Raw genomic sequence first — 16292 nt, 5'->3', positions numbered from 1 at the left:
ATTCCTGAAAAAGTAGGTATACCAGAAGTTTGGAAAATTCTAAAACCCGGATCTGAAGTTCACTTATGGTAATTTTGAGGATTTTAAGAATTATTTTCACATTGTCCTTTTTCGAAAATTTCCAAAGTCTTTTTCACCTTTTCACTTCCCATTTGATGAAAACTTTCTCGAATTTTCAACTTCCTCCTTTTCCCATGATCTCTGTGTCCCATAGAAACAAGACAGAAATAGAGAAATCAGTTGAACAGAGAGACCATCTGGAAACTAGTAGACACTTGCAAAAACGTGAGAGAGTGTGAAATTGAGAGAGCATCTAGAGAAAACAGGGAGAAATTTATTTGCAACCTAAGTTCACAACCTTCCCTAGTTAGGGTTAACTTCTGGAATAGGTGGATTACGGCTGCCTAGCAGCTCCCAGAGGTTTTTTGAGTCACCGAGCTTGCTGTCGAACCTGTATCATAAGGGCCCCTTCAATAGGAGGGTCCCTCTAATAGAGGGGCCCTCCGGAGGTACCTTGAAAAAATAGAAGGGTCGGCCCTTCTATAACAGGCATTTTTTAAAATTTAGAAATAATGACCTGCTCACTTGCTCCAACTCAGAAAATCTTGGTAACATTCCTTCTTCCTTCAATTACCATTCCTCCTCTCGACCTCCCTGAAAAAATCAAAACAGTTACAAAATTTCCATGTTGCCCCGTTTCCTTGTTACTGTTTGCTTTTCCTCCCCTCGTTTTCCCCCCAACATCCCATTATTCCCCCATCTCATTTTCTCTGTTGTTTTCGATTACTCCAGTACCACCCAGAGCTACCTGACACCAAGAAAAAAAAAGTTTCTTGTTTTTCAACATTTCTTGCATTTTTTCTTGTACTACTCATGGTGGTGGCACACAAAAGCGGATGTTTACGGTTTGAAAAAAGAAGGTGGTCAAAACAAAAAGGGATGGAAACTAATGGGTCTGGACAGATCTACATTTTCGAAATGTATTTTTGTAAGTCTGCAAATTCAAAAAAGTGATGTCAGGAAACGGGAACTACGGTAATAAGCCTGGATCAAGGCTAGCGGAAATAGAGCCGCGGCCGGCTTCTCATGGGTAGGTCGCCGTGGACCATAGCCTGCCCTCAAAACAGCCTAAGCCAAAGGCTTGAAGGGTTTTCCATATTCTAAGAATCTGAATTAAAATTCCAACTGTATGACTCATTTCTGATTTTTCAGGATACGGTTTATCACGAGGCTGGTGGTACCAACCAGTGATTCATTGTTTATCATTATCTTCATATGAAACTCCGCCCATGTCCAACACAGTTTTCCCTTTCCTTGTACCCACAGATGTTCATTTTTCCAGGGAAACCTGTTCTATGTCGTACCCCTAGAAAATCCGGCAGATGCTGCAAGAAAGTGATTTCTTAGAACGAGAGGGATATCACAAAACCCCAGATGCTTGGATAGTACTAGTCTAGGTCAAGAGAGAGTTTTCGCTTTGAGATTTTCACTTTGAGATGAGGGATATGTGTTAAAAAACTAGGAAAAGGGCCTAGAAAGTGAAGACAACTTCAGAGCTTGAAAGGTTATACGTAAACTTTGAGCTCAATTATCTCAATTTCTGTAAAAGATAGCCAAAAAGTGTTAACTCATAAAATGTTTGTCATATTATCACCAATATTTTATCAGTTGACAAATTTTTGATATCTGTTAAAAATACCAAGATAATTGAGCTCGAAGTTAACATAAAGGGTGGGCTTCTATTTAAGGGTTAACAGTAATTTAGGTTGAAAAATGAGCCGAAAAGAAGTAACTCTGTTCCAGTTGTACTCCATTTAATCAGGTTTTTTGAAGGTTTAAAAAAGAAAAATTGAAATATCCAAATTTTTTTCAGCTTTAACATTTTTTCCCCATTTTTACTGATCCGAGATACCGTAGATAGTCTACTAGAACGCCCCTTTCACACCTTTATCTTAGAACCTATATAGCTCATTTCCTGTAGAAGATCAAAAAGTAATCAACTGATATAATGTTTATCATAACGTGATCAATATTTTATCAGTTGACAGATTTTTGATGGCTTACACAGGAACCAAGATAAATTGCCTTAAAAATTAGGGGGGGGGGTCATCTCCCAAATCCACAATGCCCTTCTTCAGCTTGTCCTTCTACGATTTTTTTCCTGAAAATGGTCCAATTCAAATTCTCCCCAGCTTTTTGTTTACCACTTCCACCATGTCCATGTTTTGAATCCCCCCTCTCCAAATCGACCCAAAACATCTCCCTCTGTCCCTTTTCCTGGGGTCCAAAATGCCGCCATCTCGAGTAGAAGGGGTACCTGGTGTACCTAGTGTGGTGTCAAAACATCTTTTTTTGAATTCCTGTGTTCAAGCGGAAATTCAAATTTTTTGAGAAGAAGTGCAAAATAAGAAATAGAAAACAATGGAGGGGGATGTTGTACTTTTGAAAAAATTGTGGTGAAGAAAGGGAAATTTTGGATTGCTGGGGCAAAAAAAATGGATAGAAAGTGAGATTTTTTGCAAGAGAAGAAAAAGAGAATCAGATTTTTTTACATTAAAAAAATTGTTTGTCCGCATATCTGTTTGTCCGATGTTCTCTTTCTCAATTCCAAAATTCTGAGATTCCCCTTTTATCTTCTTTGCAAATGGGCCCAAAAAATATCCCACTGAAAAAAAGACGCCACATAATTAGGGCTAGAAAATTCGTGTCGTTCTAAGAAGTGTCAGTGTATATGTACACTGGAAATTGGCTCAAATTATCCACATCATGGGCGACTCCGGATGGCAGTGCCAGGAAGAGCAGGATGTACTAGAAGAGTTCACATTTTCCCTCCTGAAAATCTGAATTCTTGGCTGTTTCGACCATTTTCAAGAGTCTGGAGCTCAGCTGTCAAGTTTCCGATCACTTTGAAAATTTTGGAAGCTGTAAAAAGGATCTAGACTGAAAACTTTGCATTCATAGAAACTTTTGAAAATCTCTAGCTTTTCAGCTATTTGCCGATTTCTGAAAGAAACCCATTTTGGTCCTTTTTTGTTCTGAAAATCTAGCTAATGAATCTCCGAACCCAGTCATCATTATTACACACACCTTGTCCTCCCGAACAGTCATAATTTACACTAGCATACATAAGAATTACTCATTTTCTCTGACCCAAGAGGTGTTGGTGGCGAGGAGGGTGGCGTAGTACAGTTTCTCAAGCTCCGCCCATTTTCCTCGAGTTGCGAGGAAAGAGAAGGAGGAGCTAGATAAGGGGGCGTGGTCTAAGGCTTGAGACGGTAAACAGGTCAATGGGTCGGGTCAGTCATTTTGTTTTCTTGGCTAGATGAGCCAACAATTAAGATCAGGTTGTAGTCCTAGAGGCTGTGATGATCAGTCTGACCTTATTGATCTGAGCCAGATAATGAGATGAGTAGCATCGGAATCTGACCAACGCCACTAATTTCCCTCTTCCTCTTTGAATGAAGAATTTCCATCTGGAACTCTGGACATCATCTGAAAATATATGCAAACATATCCGATTTCACCTGTCACCCTCTTTTCCCCTCGTTTTTCGTACCAACTGCTCACTTCCACCACTTTCCTTTTTTGAACACTCTAATCTCCAAATCTTTTTCTGGTCCATTGCCCAAATCTTGCCCAAACCTTGCCCCAAAAATGGGTCGTCGTAGTCCGAAGCATACCACCGTTGAGTACGTTGATCTACCACCCAGAAGATCACCGCCCAGAGGACCACCACCACCAAAAAGAAAAAGGCTGATGCCACCGAAGCCGAAGCCGTCCTGGCCTGGAGAGAGATTCGAGGAGGGACGGATCACTGATGTGTACTATACTCATGAAGGCTATGAATCACATCGCGTCGATACTTGGGATTGGATTCCGATTATTGAGAATTTTGGTGAGTTATTGGGCACCGGGTCCTTGGAAATTTGCTGTTGAATTCTCAAATTAGGGGTTGAGAGGCTAGCTTGACAATGGCTTACCTATTTCTAAGCTTAGAAAACAGCAAATTTGAGCTTAAAATCATATAAATCCCTTGGAAACCGTTAAAAGCTGATTTTTTGACCATTTCAACAAAACGTGTCCAGATAGACAAGTGGGATTTTTCATGAAATCTATGGATCTGAAGGTCGCGGGTTTGAAGCCCACCGGTGGATTTCTTTTGGTTTTTTTCCTGTGGGCTTAGGAAATGCAAACTAGGTTGGCACTAGGCTCCTACTGTAAAGAAGGACTCCGTGACTTTTAACTTTGAGCTGATTTATCTCGGTTCCTGTTAAAGATATGAAAAAAGTGTCAAACAATAAATTGTTTATCATAATATCACAAACATATTATCAGTTGACACATGTTTTCTATCCTGCATAGGAGCCGAGATAATTGAGCTCAAATTTAAGATTGTTGGTGCCCTTCTATAAAACGTTTTTCGTTAATCTTGAGAGTTTACAGTTCCCAATTTTAGCCACCCTTCCAATTTTCAAATTCAAAAATCCTTATCTCTTATCTCTCACTGCTCTCCACCCCATCTAAATAATTGCTCTTTATGATAATTTTCGCCAAAAATGGTGTTGTACACCCTGACACCACTGTTTGCACTATTTTATCAATTCACCACCACCAACACCACGAGCAACACATATTGATATGTAAACGAGGTGTTGTTGATGTGGCTCCCATTCTTAATGAGACCCCCTTGAAAATGATTATGAGGTATGACTTGAGACACATGGAGCCATAGAGAGGGGGTGATAAAAAATTTGAAAGTATTGAGTTTCAGTTGGAGTTTTCTTTTCCATGTTTTGAGGTGTTCCAACTAGCGTTACTCAGAGAGACTTCAAAGCAGGACCATGATTTTTTGTATTGAGGGTTTAGACAGTTCTTAACGAATGTACCAACTCCAGGAACTGATAGAACTGATAGAAAGGAGGTTGGTCCTTCTCGGACCAGTGGAGCAAAGGAACTCAATTTTCACGTTGTGATAATTTTAGGTTATGGTAGTTTTTGTTCCGAAGCCTTTAGCCATGACCATCAGCGACCATCAGCGCCAGGGGCCACTTTTCCATAAAATCAACAGAATCTCATAATCAGATGATAGCCAAAATTCTCAATTTCTTATCAAAATATCCCCAATATTTTATCAGTTGACGAATTTTTGATATCTTTTAAAGGAACCGAGGTAAATGAGCTGCATATACATCGCGGGCTTCAATTGGAGTAGTAACGGCTTTTGCGGGTTCTCTCACTTTATGATTATTCACGAAAATTTTGGCACTGATCCAACTACGGGCCCTCCCTAAAAGAAGCCGCGAATGTTTCTCAGTTTCTTAGTCATTAGTAAGTACCCGTCGCCTCTTTTTGTAGGACAAGTCGGCATCGTAAAACATCGCCTCAGAGAAAACCGACACAAGTTTCGGGCGGCTTTTGACTGTTTTTATAGTCCTGAGCTTTTGATCATGATGAGCGTGACTTGATTATGAAAAAAGAAGATTTATGACTTGATAGATGGAGATAGGAGATATTGAAAAAGTATCAGGTTACATAAAAGAACATCTGGAAGGAGCACAGAAGTCTTGATTTATTAGATTTACTATTTAGATTAGGACAGATAAGCAATCTTCCAGGCAGAAGCAGTGATCCACAATCTTCAGGGTCTTGGAAATAAAACCTCTAATAGAAGAGCACCTAGCTTTTTAACTTTGAGAAAAAGTTTATCGGTTTCTGTCGAAGATATGACAACTGATCAATTGTTTATCATAACGTCAGAAGTGTTTTATCAGTTTACAGGGTGGGCTATGTGGGGGGTGCTCTTCTCTTACAGGTTTTACGGTATTTGAGTTTTTATGTTTACCGTAAAGCCTGTATTTGAAGGGCTCTTACACTGTCAAGATTGAGCTCAATTATCCCGGCTCCTATGAGATATATCAAAAATGTGTCAACTGATGAAATCTTTGTGATATTAAGATAAACAATTTATCAGTTGACATATTTTTTATATCTTTAACAGGAACCGATAAAAATCGGCTCAAAGTTTAAAGTCTAGGAGCCCTTCTATTACAGGTTTTACGGTAACTATCTAATTCAGAAGAATGTTTCCCTTTAAGCTTTTTTTTTTCAAATTTCAGAACTTTGTGTACCCGTTTGCTGGCACGATGCCAATTTTGTACACATTTTTGAACATTACACTCGATCAGTTAGTTCAGTATCACCAATTTGATCATCATCCAAAAAAGTCAGTTTTTTGGGGGGGGGGCTTACTATAACTTTACAAAGAGTGTAGTAGTAAAATAAACTAGACCACCGCTCATCATTTTTTGTCGCTTCTCCATCGCGAGTTTTGTTGTTCAGGATGGAGAGTAGACAACAACAGGAGGAGGAGGAGGAACGGGGCAAGCGAACGTTGTTTATTTATTTTTTACACTCTCCAAAAAACAACAGAGAGATAGGGAGAGTGGTTAGAGAAGGAGAGAGAGATAGGGGGAACATTTTACACTTTCTGAAAATGGTATTTTATTAGGGCAGAATGAGCCTGTGTATGGACCATTTTTAGTGTATGTTGTGGTACTATGTCTACTATTCTTTAGCTTATTTAGTACTTTTTGAGAATTTAGCCAATTTCATCCTAGCAGGCCCTGTTTATTTACCGTACTTCTTCTAACCCTATTAAATAAATAGGCAATTATCTACATTTCCAAAAAAATAAGGAAATGAAAATTGACAACGTTTTCTTCATTACATGGGAGTTTTCCTCAGAAAACAGCGAAAATGAGCTTAAACTCATAAAAGTCCCTCGGGAACTGTTACAAACTGATTTTAAAACCATTTTTCAAAATAGTGTCCAAATGGCCTAGTGGAATTTTTCATGAATTTTATGGATCTAAAGGTTGCGGGTTCGAACCCCACCGGTGGCACTTTTTTTTTTGGTTTTGGGTGTGGGCTTAGGAAATGCGAACTAGTCGAATGTTACCAAAGTTTCACTGAATTGGCACTAGGCTCCTATCGTAAAATGTAATGGAAGGTCCCTCTAACGAGCCTATTCATCTCGGTTCCTGTAAAATATATCAAAATTTTATCAACTGATAAATTGGTTATCATAATATCAGCAATATTTTATCAGTTACCGACTTTTTGAAATCTCTCATAGGAAGCGAGATAATTGAGCTCAAAGTGTACATATGGGGGGGGGGCCTTCTAGTAGAGCAAGTACGGTAGCTGGTTTTAGATTGAGATACATCCACCCGTTTGGGCATTTTCCTTCTCACACCATTCACACTATCTTCACTTTTATTGCTGATCCCATCTATTTCTCCACCAAAAGCCTCTCACAGCAACAGAAGGTGAAATCTGCATGAACATGTGTTTAATTGTCCAGGATTTTACCAGGTCATCCTCGCTCCTAAGAGAAATCCACAAATCTTACCTCTTTCTTCTTTGTCCCCCCCCCCTCCTTTCTGTGTGTTTCACTTTTTTATGGAACAGAACAGGATAAAAAAAAGTTGAAGAAGATTAATGAGATCCAGTTTTTGTACCTCTGGACAGAAGGGCAAAAGCTTGAGGGGTCCTCGTGAGTCCTAAGGGTCTCACAGCGTAGATAGGCGTTGTTAAGTTTGAGCTCAATTTATCTCATTCATGTAAAAGATATCAAAAATGTGTCAACTGACAAAATGTTGGGGACATTATGACAAACTTTTAATCAGTTGACGACTTCATCATATTTTGAACAGGAACCGAGATAAATGAGCTTTAAAAAGCGGTTTGGGTGACCTTCTACTAAATGTGTTTACGGTAACTCCAGCATAAGAAATGGCTCTTTTTTCTGATGAATTATGTATTTTGACATGAATTATTCCACATTTTTAACGTTTCAAAACACTACAGTTCATTAATTTTACTCTTGAAGGGGTAGGTTTCCTTCAAATAGATGACTTTCTCATTTTTCACTCATTTTTGCATTTTTTCGAGCACCCCTCGTTCATTTATTTTGTCTTCCTCCACTCTTGATGACAGGTCCAAGCTTCTCAAAAATATGGGATTTTTTTTGAAACTTTCATTCATTTTTTTCTTGACTTATCTCTTCTTTTTCTTCTTGTTCCCGTCTTCCCCGGTGCCAGGAACTACCCACACCACCCGAGACACTGAACGAAACGAAACGAAAAAAAAACCCTCCGAAAGATGCGACCTTTTGACTGATACACTGATAAAAAGTGCAAAAATCTTGAAAAAAATAGGTCAGAATACATGATGAAACGTGGTTTCTCCCTGGGTTTGATATGAGAGGGTTACTGTAGAAAATTCGGAAATCTCGAGGGAATTAGGAAATGTTGAAAAGCAAGGACAAAGTTTTGAAAAACTTCTGGAGATTCTTGAAAAGTTCCACCTGCTCCAAACTGACCATCTAGTGCTAGGCACCTGGAATTCTTGAGGAATACCCCTCTTGTTTTTTGAAATTTCGAAATTTAGCACTTTTTTCGAAAAAGCATCTTTCGTCCTCTTATCAATTCGAAAAAGTTTGGTTATCATTTTTCAAAAGTGTGAGGCGCGGGAAAATGGAGAAAAAGCAGAGAAGACATGAAAACTTTTTGAACTGTAAAAATTTGAAAAATGCTGGAAAATCAGTTACCCTTTGAACTTTATAGATTTGAATTTCTGAAATTTAGATTTGTAATCAATTGTGATCGTAATCAATTCATAGGTTTTGGAGGCCTGTATTAGAAAGCCTGTCTTAGAAAGGCCGGCCCTTCTAATGTTCCAATGTTCTTCCGGAGGGCCCTTCTATTACAGGGGTCCTTATAATACAGGTTTTCCGGTATCCCGATCATGGTCCACAAAAGTTATCGAAAGTTGAAAAATTGTGTTTTAGGTTCAAATTTCAGACCTCAAGTTTCACGGATTGACAATTTGCTCCAAACCTTTTTTTCACATTTGCTAGTCTCTGTAATTTTTAGGTTTGTCCGGTTTCTCGAAGCCTGAAAATCCTGACTACGGTAATACCTGTAATAGAATGACCCCCATATTTTGGGCCAATTTTTATCAGTTCCCGTCGACGATACGAAAAAATTGTCAACTGATAAATTGTTTAACATAATATCACAAGTTTTTTGTCAATTGAAACATTTTTGATATCTTGCACTGAAATAGAGATATAAAGGCTCAAATTAAATGGTTAGGGGGGGGGGGGGGGCTTCTATTACAGGTTTTACGATATAAAACTTCTTGTTTTTTCCTTTTTTTTCCAACTTATTAGATCAACTAGATTCTAAATGCTGGAATCCCCTTAAGGTACTTAAAGTTCCAAGGTCTAGATTCTAGACCCTCGACCTCCCAGGAACCCCCTCGACCTCCAAGCTTCTTCTTCTCACCTTTCCGACCCTCTCTAAAATGTTCAACTTCTTCATCTCGACCTCAACTTGCCCTCTATATCTCCAATTCTATTCTTCATACACACACAAATGTTCCGCCCGTCTCATCATCTTCTCTCTCGTTCTCTCGCTTTCCGCGCGCGCGCCGCTTCGTGCCGCCTAGGTACCAAGCGCCACCACCAATAGAACATTTGTGTGGCGTTTCGGAAAGGGACTGAAAGACGCAGACATACAAACAACGAGACAAGTCGTGCCTGACCCATTGCATCCCCCCTCTTCTCTGTGTCGTGCCTAGCACCCCCCTGTTCTCTAGCACGCTCTCCAGGGGATGCTGTACTATCTACACCCAAGGGGTTCTCTAACCGGTCACTCTGTACTCTGGAGCTCTCTGACTATCTCGCCTCCTGGCTTCTTGGGGGGGGGGGGGGGGGGAGATGGAAACAAGAGGGGAGGAGACTTGAGAGGAAGCAGTAGCCCTCCCTTTTCCTCCAGTGTCAGTCTGTCCGTGTGTCTGTGTGTGCTAGATGGTACCAGCGGATTTTCAGACATGAGAGAGGGAGCTTCTCCCTCTAGAAAGTGGGCGGAGCTTCCTCCGAGGAGCAGATGATGTCGACTCGAGGAGGGGCACTACATTTTTTTGTGTTCTCTTTCATTCATGTCTATAAAGTTCATGTTGCCAATGTTGGCACTTTAGGAATGAAGACTTTGTGATTCTAGGATTCTAGGATTCTAAGATTTTAGGATTCTAGGATTCTTGGATTCTAGGATTCTAGGATTCTAGGGTTCTAGGATTCTAGGATTCTAGGATTCTAGGATTCTAGGATTCTAGGGTTCTTGGATTCCAGGGTTCTAGGATTCTAGGATTCTAGGAATCCAGAATTCTAGGAAACTAGGATTCTAGGATTCCAGGATTCTAGGATTTAGACATTATATCCCAAGCCTCCATATAGAGCTCATTAGGGTTACGGTGGAAATTTAGAACTTCCAAATTTTAAGGATTTTTTTTCCGATTTTCGGGTTTTATTCATGATCTGTCTATAGGACTAGCTTTCTCCTATATTTCTAAGGTTCTTGAATTCCAGGCTCCAACTAAATTTCAACATCTAGATTCTCAAATCTTAGAATTCCTGGATTCCTAGTTTTTACGGTTTATTTAACTTTAGTTTTTAAAAAATCCTAGTCTCTCGAACCTATGTCAAATTTCAATTCCACATTTTTTTTGGCTCCTCCCACACCCCAGACCCCCCAGACAAGAATCCCCGGCTCTCTCCTCTCCTATCTCTTCGTTATGTCCGCACAAAGTCAACATAAATAAAAATATATATACGGTTTTATTTGGTCAAGAGAGTCTCCTCCCATCCCTTTTTCACTCTAAATTTGTACGCAAAAGCACTACAATAGGGAGAGGGAAGGTGAAATATCGGAGAGCGAACGGACGAAGAGAGATGAGGAGCAGAGAGACACCACTGTTTTATTTTTAGTACCTTTCAAATTTTACTACCTTGTTTGACAGAATTACTGATGAGAATTTGGCTTTAGCTAAATGTAACTATCACCGTTTTCGAAAAAAATCAGAATCGTTTTTACCGTATTTCCTCTAAGTCAGCTTTGAGCTCAATTATCTCGATTCCTGAGAGAGATATCAAAAATTTGTTAACGAATAAATTGTTTATCATAATATCACCAATATTTTATCAGTTGACAAAATTTTGATATCTATCACAGGAATCGAGATAATTGAGCTCAAAGTTGACTAGACCATATACGGTATTTTGAAATTTTTATGAAAGTTTCAAATTCTTCGAGTTTTGCTATCTTTTTAAAGCAAAATTTTAAAGCTTAAATTTTGGAAGTTTTTGAACTGAATTTTCAATTTCTCAAAACTATCGAATTTTTGATTTTTGGGACCTCAGAATTTCAGAATTTTGGGGTTTTTGAGATCTAAAAATTATAGAATTTTTATAGAAAATTATAGAGACATCAAAATCTCCGAATTTCAGACTTTTTGAAATTTTCCCGATAGATTTCATTGCTAGACTCTTAAAATTTTTGCAAACTTTAGAAACTTCAAAATTGTTTAAAAGATGTAAATTTGCCTATCTTAATCTCTTTTGATGAAAATCAATAAGTTTTGAAACTAGAATTTCAATTTTAGTTTTAAAAGGCTTCCAAAAAACTTTCTCGAAATTACTCCCCTCCTGCTATCAGTAGTTTTTATCACCTACCTGTTCTAATTTATTGCCATCACTGACACAGAGAAAATCATTATATTTCTTCGTCTTCTCTGTCTGTAAAAAAACCGACAGCCCTCCCCAACCCTAAAAAATCGAACCGTGAAGGACATCATCTCATCTACAGTCCATGCCACCCGTCGGCAGGCACGGACGGAGTGTGTGACCCCGTCATTTTGACACTTTTTCAAAAATTCTGATAGATTTTAATAGTTTCTGCTGCAAAATCTTTAAGAATTCGCTTGAATTTTTCCTACAACTCTTCTCCCAGATTTTCTCGAATTTACTATCTCGAGAAAAGATTCCTTGTCCTTCTCTTCTCGTAGACCAATCTCACTTTCAACAGTATATCCAGTCTTCTGCTTTTCCTAGAAAAATCCTTCTTATTCTTATTCTCGTCTTCTTCATGCTGACCATCCTCTCCTCCGATCCAGTCGATTCCGTCCCGCCCGTCGCTTCGTTGTCCTAGTACAGTAGGCCCAAGCATCACGATTCTTCTTCTCCCGCTCGCTCTTGCGGCCCCCACTCTTTCTCTCCTGCCTCTGTTAGATTTTTCCATTTTCTCAGTTTTTCCGCAAGAAGCACTTTATCTCTCTATCCGTAGCTTTCTAAGGGCAACAACGTGTCTACAGTACTATCCTTCAACTTTCTTGAAACCTCTTTGAACGTCCACTTTTTTGGAACGCCAACTTTGAGCCCATTTATCTTGATTTTTGTAAAAGATATCAAAAAGTTGTTGACTAACAAAATATTTTTCATATTATGGTGAACATTTTGCTAGTTGAACACTTTTTGATATCTTCTACAGAAACCGAGATAAATTTACTCAAAGTTTGCGGATTGGAAGCCTTTAGTGTTTATGAAATCCAATTTTCTTGAAACCCCGATTATCAGGGATTAGTGTAAATTTCACTTTATCTTGTTCAGTCTCGAAATCTTTTAAAATTATCTAACTTATTAATTCCTTTCCAATAGCTGAATATTTCCAGAACGTGGCACCATCAGCCAAATGGAGCCAGCCGGCCACTCAAGCGCAACACATAACATCGTTGTGCCCGTCGCCAACCATCCACAGGTAAATTTTCAAATTTATAATTGATTTTTTATAAACTGATGCTTCAATTCAAAAATAACTAAAAAACTAAATTGAAAAACTAGGAATTCTGGATTCCGACCTAATTAAAAATACACTATTAACTTTGAGTTCATCTATCTCTGTTCCCGTACAAGATATCAAAAAATAATCAATTGTCAAAATGTTTTGGATTTTGTGATGAACACTTTATCAGTTGCAAATTTTTTGATATGTTTCACAGGAAGTGAGATAATTGAGCTCAAAGTGGACAGTGTGGAACCCATTCACAGGATCTGCCTTTAAAATGAATCGAGTTGAACTCTTGCAAATCTAAAAATTACGAAACAAAATGGACCAGAAATAGGAATTTCCAATCTCAACCCAATCAAAATTATAACTTTTCCGAAATCTGATCACTTCCAGCCATCACCACCAGCCGCCGCTCCACTAGCCCCATCAACACCGATGGGATCGACTGGAGCAACGATGCGCGAGGACGGTGCCACGTTGTCACCCCCAAACACTTGGTCCTCGTCATCGGTGGAATTTCTGGATGATACGGAGGATAATCGGCTGCTCTTCACCTGTACATTCACCATTCCACACGGCACAATCCTCTCGTCAACCCTGTATTCGGAGAACTTCAATGAGCAATATCTCGAGATGGGAACCAACTTTTTGGCGAGATTGGAGCCAAAAGGACAGAGTTTCATCTTGTCAGCTGCGGCAGCATCGGTCAAGCAGAGAATTTTCGCCAGAGTTTTGATGTAAGTCCTCATTTAACATGAAAATCATATAGACACCAGAGAGAGGGGACGCAGGAAGTGAAAGTCCGCGCGTGCGTGCGCTGTCTCACGCATAGAGTGTATTCCTTGAAGAGAAATAGACGACAAAGACATTAAAACAGTGGTGGTGGTGGGGTACATCTCGGTACCACTACTACTAGTCTAGGAGGGAACAACAACAAGACCCTTGGGGCAATATAAGACGGGCGGGACCACCAGAATGATGTAAACATTGGAGCAAAGAAGAAGTGTCTCTCTTTTTTGGAGGAGCCAAGGGGTGATTGATAGGGTATAGAGTGGTCAGTGTTCGTTTGGGGGGAAAACAAGGATTGAGTGGTGTGTTCTGAATAGACACATGACACCGTGCCTAGCGCCAGAGTGTTTGGATCCTTAGAGAATGATCCTAGGATTAGGGGACCACTCAAGGAGGGGGGGGGGGGGTACCTAGGACGGGGTGGGGTGCCTTATGGGTACTTAAAGATGGAGTCACCTAATATCTAAGCCAGCTATATATTCATTTTAGCATTTTTAACTTTTCCAGATAATCCTGAAACCCGGGTTCTGAAGGTCCGCGTTAACCTAAGGCTTAGGTCCACCTAGGAAGGGGGGGGGGTGCCTTTTGGGTACTTAAGGCTGGCCAATATTTAGAACGGGACCCAGGTAACTTTTTGAACGGGACCCAGGTAACTTTTTGAACGGGACTCAGGTAAAAATCCGTATTTTACTGATCGTTTTAGTCTTCCCGATGATCCTGAAACCCGGATTTTTTGGATCCTAATTGTAAGATCCTCTAAACTAGTAGACATTAACCCCATTCTTTGGACCTTAAGCTAAAGCCGCCGGTGGCGCGCCATTAATTATCCGGATGGGACCCGAAACTGTCGAAAATCCGTTTCTACACTGACATTGGTATACTAAATGCCTCTCCTAGCGAAAGTGCAATCGAAATTGTCGTCCCCGGCGACGTCTTCTTTTCCCTACCGTCGGGTTTTTGGGGGAGCGGCGAGACAGGCGCCTCCCGGTACCAGTGTCCTCTTTTAGAGGGGAAGATATATAGAAAAATGAGAAGAATGGATTTGTGAGAAAAGGAAATAATGATGGGCTTGAAGGGGGAGTCGAAATTTGAAGGCTTGAGAAGCTGAAACTAGGAAAAATATGAATTAAACATTCCAAATTTCCAGGCCAGACAACCAACTGCGAGCATGCGAGCTCTTGTGCGAGTTTGAGCACGATCGTGCCAAGATCACAGTTCTTGCCTTGCGATCCGCTTTCAACCCACAAGGATCACATGTGTCGTCCCACTTCCACGTGTTCACCTTCATCACAAAGCACTCGTCAACATGTGCTCTTACTCATATTGATTACGCGTAAGTGTTTTTTCTAGGTCATGGGGGAAGGTTTCGAAATTTCAAGATTTGGATTGTTTGCCACGCAAGCATTGCCTAATCCCCCCTTTTCTATCGGGCCGATAATCAGCTCACTTTTGTACCAGTGTCTTATAAATTACATTTTCAGCTCAATTCCCTATCTTGGTCTTCTCCCAACCGATCTCATTGGTAAAAGTCTTCTAGCATTCGTTTATACTCCAGATGTTCACGTCGTCCGACAGGCTCATGTTGATTGTGAGTAGTTACAGTAATCCCCTATATTGTGTTCCTTTATCTCTAACAAAAAAAGGCAAGTTTTTCTTGTTCCTTTTGTGTTGGAGCGGGTGTCTTATGATGATGGTGTTGCTAGCTATGAACGGGTTCTCTTCTTCACACGTCTTGTCTTCTCTTATCAGATCGCTTACTGTCCGGGATCGCACGAGATCTGGATAGAGACGGGATCCGGTCTGTTGGGCAATAGAGGATTCGTTAGTTTTGGGTTTTAGAAATATTTTTTTGGGACCGAGATACCAAATTTGAGCCCCCTCCCCTTAACTTTCAACTTTGAGCCAATTTTTCTTAGATATGGGGAATTCGTCAATTGAAAAATTGTTTATCATAATATCAGAAGTATTTTATCAGTTGAAAATTTTTTGATATCTCTTATAAGAACCGAGATAATTAAGCTCAAACTTGACAGTGTGGGGGGACAGTGTGGGGCACCACATGCTTCCACTTTGACCTCAATTATCTCAGTTCCTATGAGTGTTAACTAAAATCTTTCAACTAATAAAATGTTTATCATAATATCACAAATATTTTATCAGTTGACAAATGTTTTTTATCTTTTACCAAAACCGAGATATATGAGCTCAAACTTGACAGTGTGCGGTCTCTTCTATTATAGTATTTGCGGTATTCCAAATTCGCGGACTATACAGACACCTTCTAGAAAAAGTTTCGAATGTTTCTCTTTTTTTCTTTTTTTTGAAATTCCAAAACCCCAAAATTTCCAGTACACAACTCCCGCGGCAAAATCGTGAAATCCATCGCCGATCTTCGCCTAGTAGCTCACAATGGTTCGATTCTCCGATGCCAGACCGAATGGAGCGCCTATGTGAATCCATGGACCCGTAAGATGGAATTGGTCGTTGCCAGACACCGAATCTGTTCGTTGCCCATCGGAGACGCTGATGTCATTTCCGCGCCGCCAGTCGGTCTTCAATCCAAGACTCTGCCTACAGTAATGGCGAAGACATTTGAGGATGAGCTCAGAACGATTATGAATAAGGTTAGTAGTTTTCTGATAATTGTGATAGCCCTGAGAATCCGCTTCAATTAATAATTGCTAGAACTTCTATATCATTGACCCTATCCATTTCAAAACTGACCTTTTCTCTGATGTCCTCTCAAAATTTCCTTATCTCTCTCACTATCTTTTCTTATCACTAGTTCTTCTTCTTCTTCTCAACCACCGTGCCAGT

At 39.8% G+C, this 16292-nt stretch overlaps 1 protein-coding gene across 1 annotated transcript; it reads left to right on the top strand.

The window, feature by feature from the left end:
- Window positions 1-3654: 3654 nt before the first annotated feature.
- Window positions 3655-16150, top strand: Cbr-lin-42.1 (the record flags this gene model as incomplete). Its single annotated transcript, XM_002632259.2, has 6 exons — window positions 3655-3895; window positions 12571-12656; window positions 13080-13423; window positions 14623-14808; window positions 14957-15063; window positions 15825-16150. 6 exons carry the CDS (start codon window positions 3655-3657, stop codon window positions 16148-16150), a joined length of 1290 nt encoding a protein of 429 aa, XP_002632305.2.
- Window positions 16151-16292: the final 142 nt, after the last annotated feature.

This window comes from Caenorhabditis briggsae, assembly GCF_000004555.2.
Source record: "Caenorhabditis briggsae complete genome, chrII, whole genome shotgun sequence".
Lineage (NCBI taxonomy): Eukaryota > Metazoa > Nematoda > Chromadorea > Rhabditida > Rhabditidae > Caenorhabditis > Caenorhabditis briggsae.
Note: the sequence above shows the minus strand (reverse complement) of the source record. Positions and strands in the feature narration are given on the sequence as shown.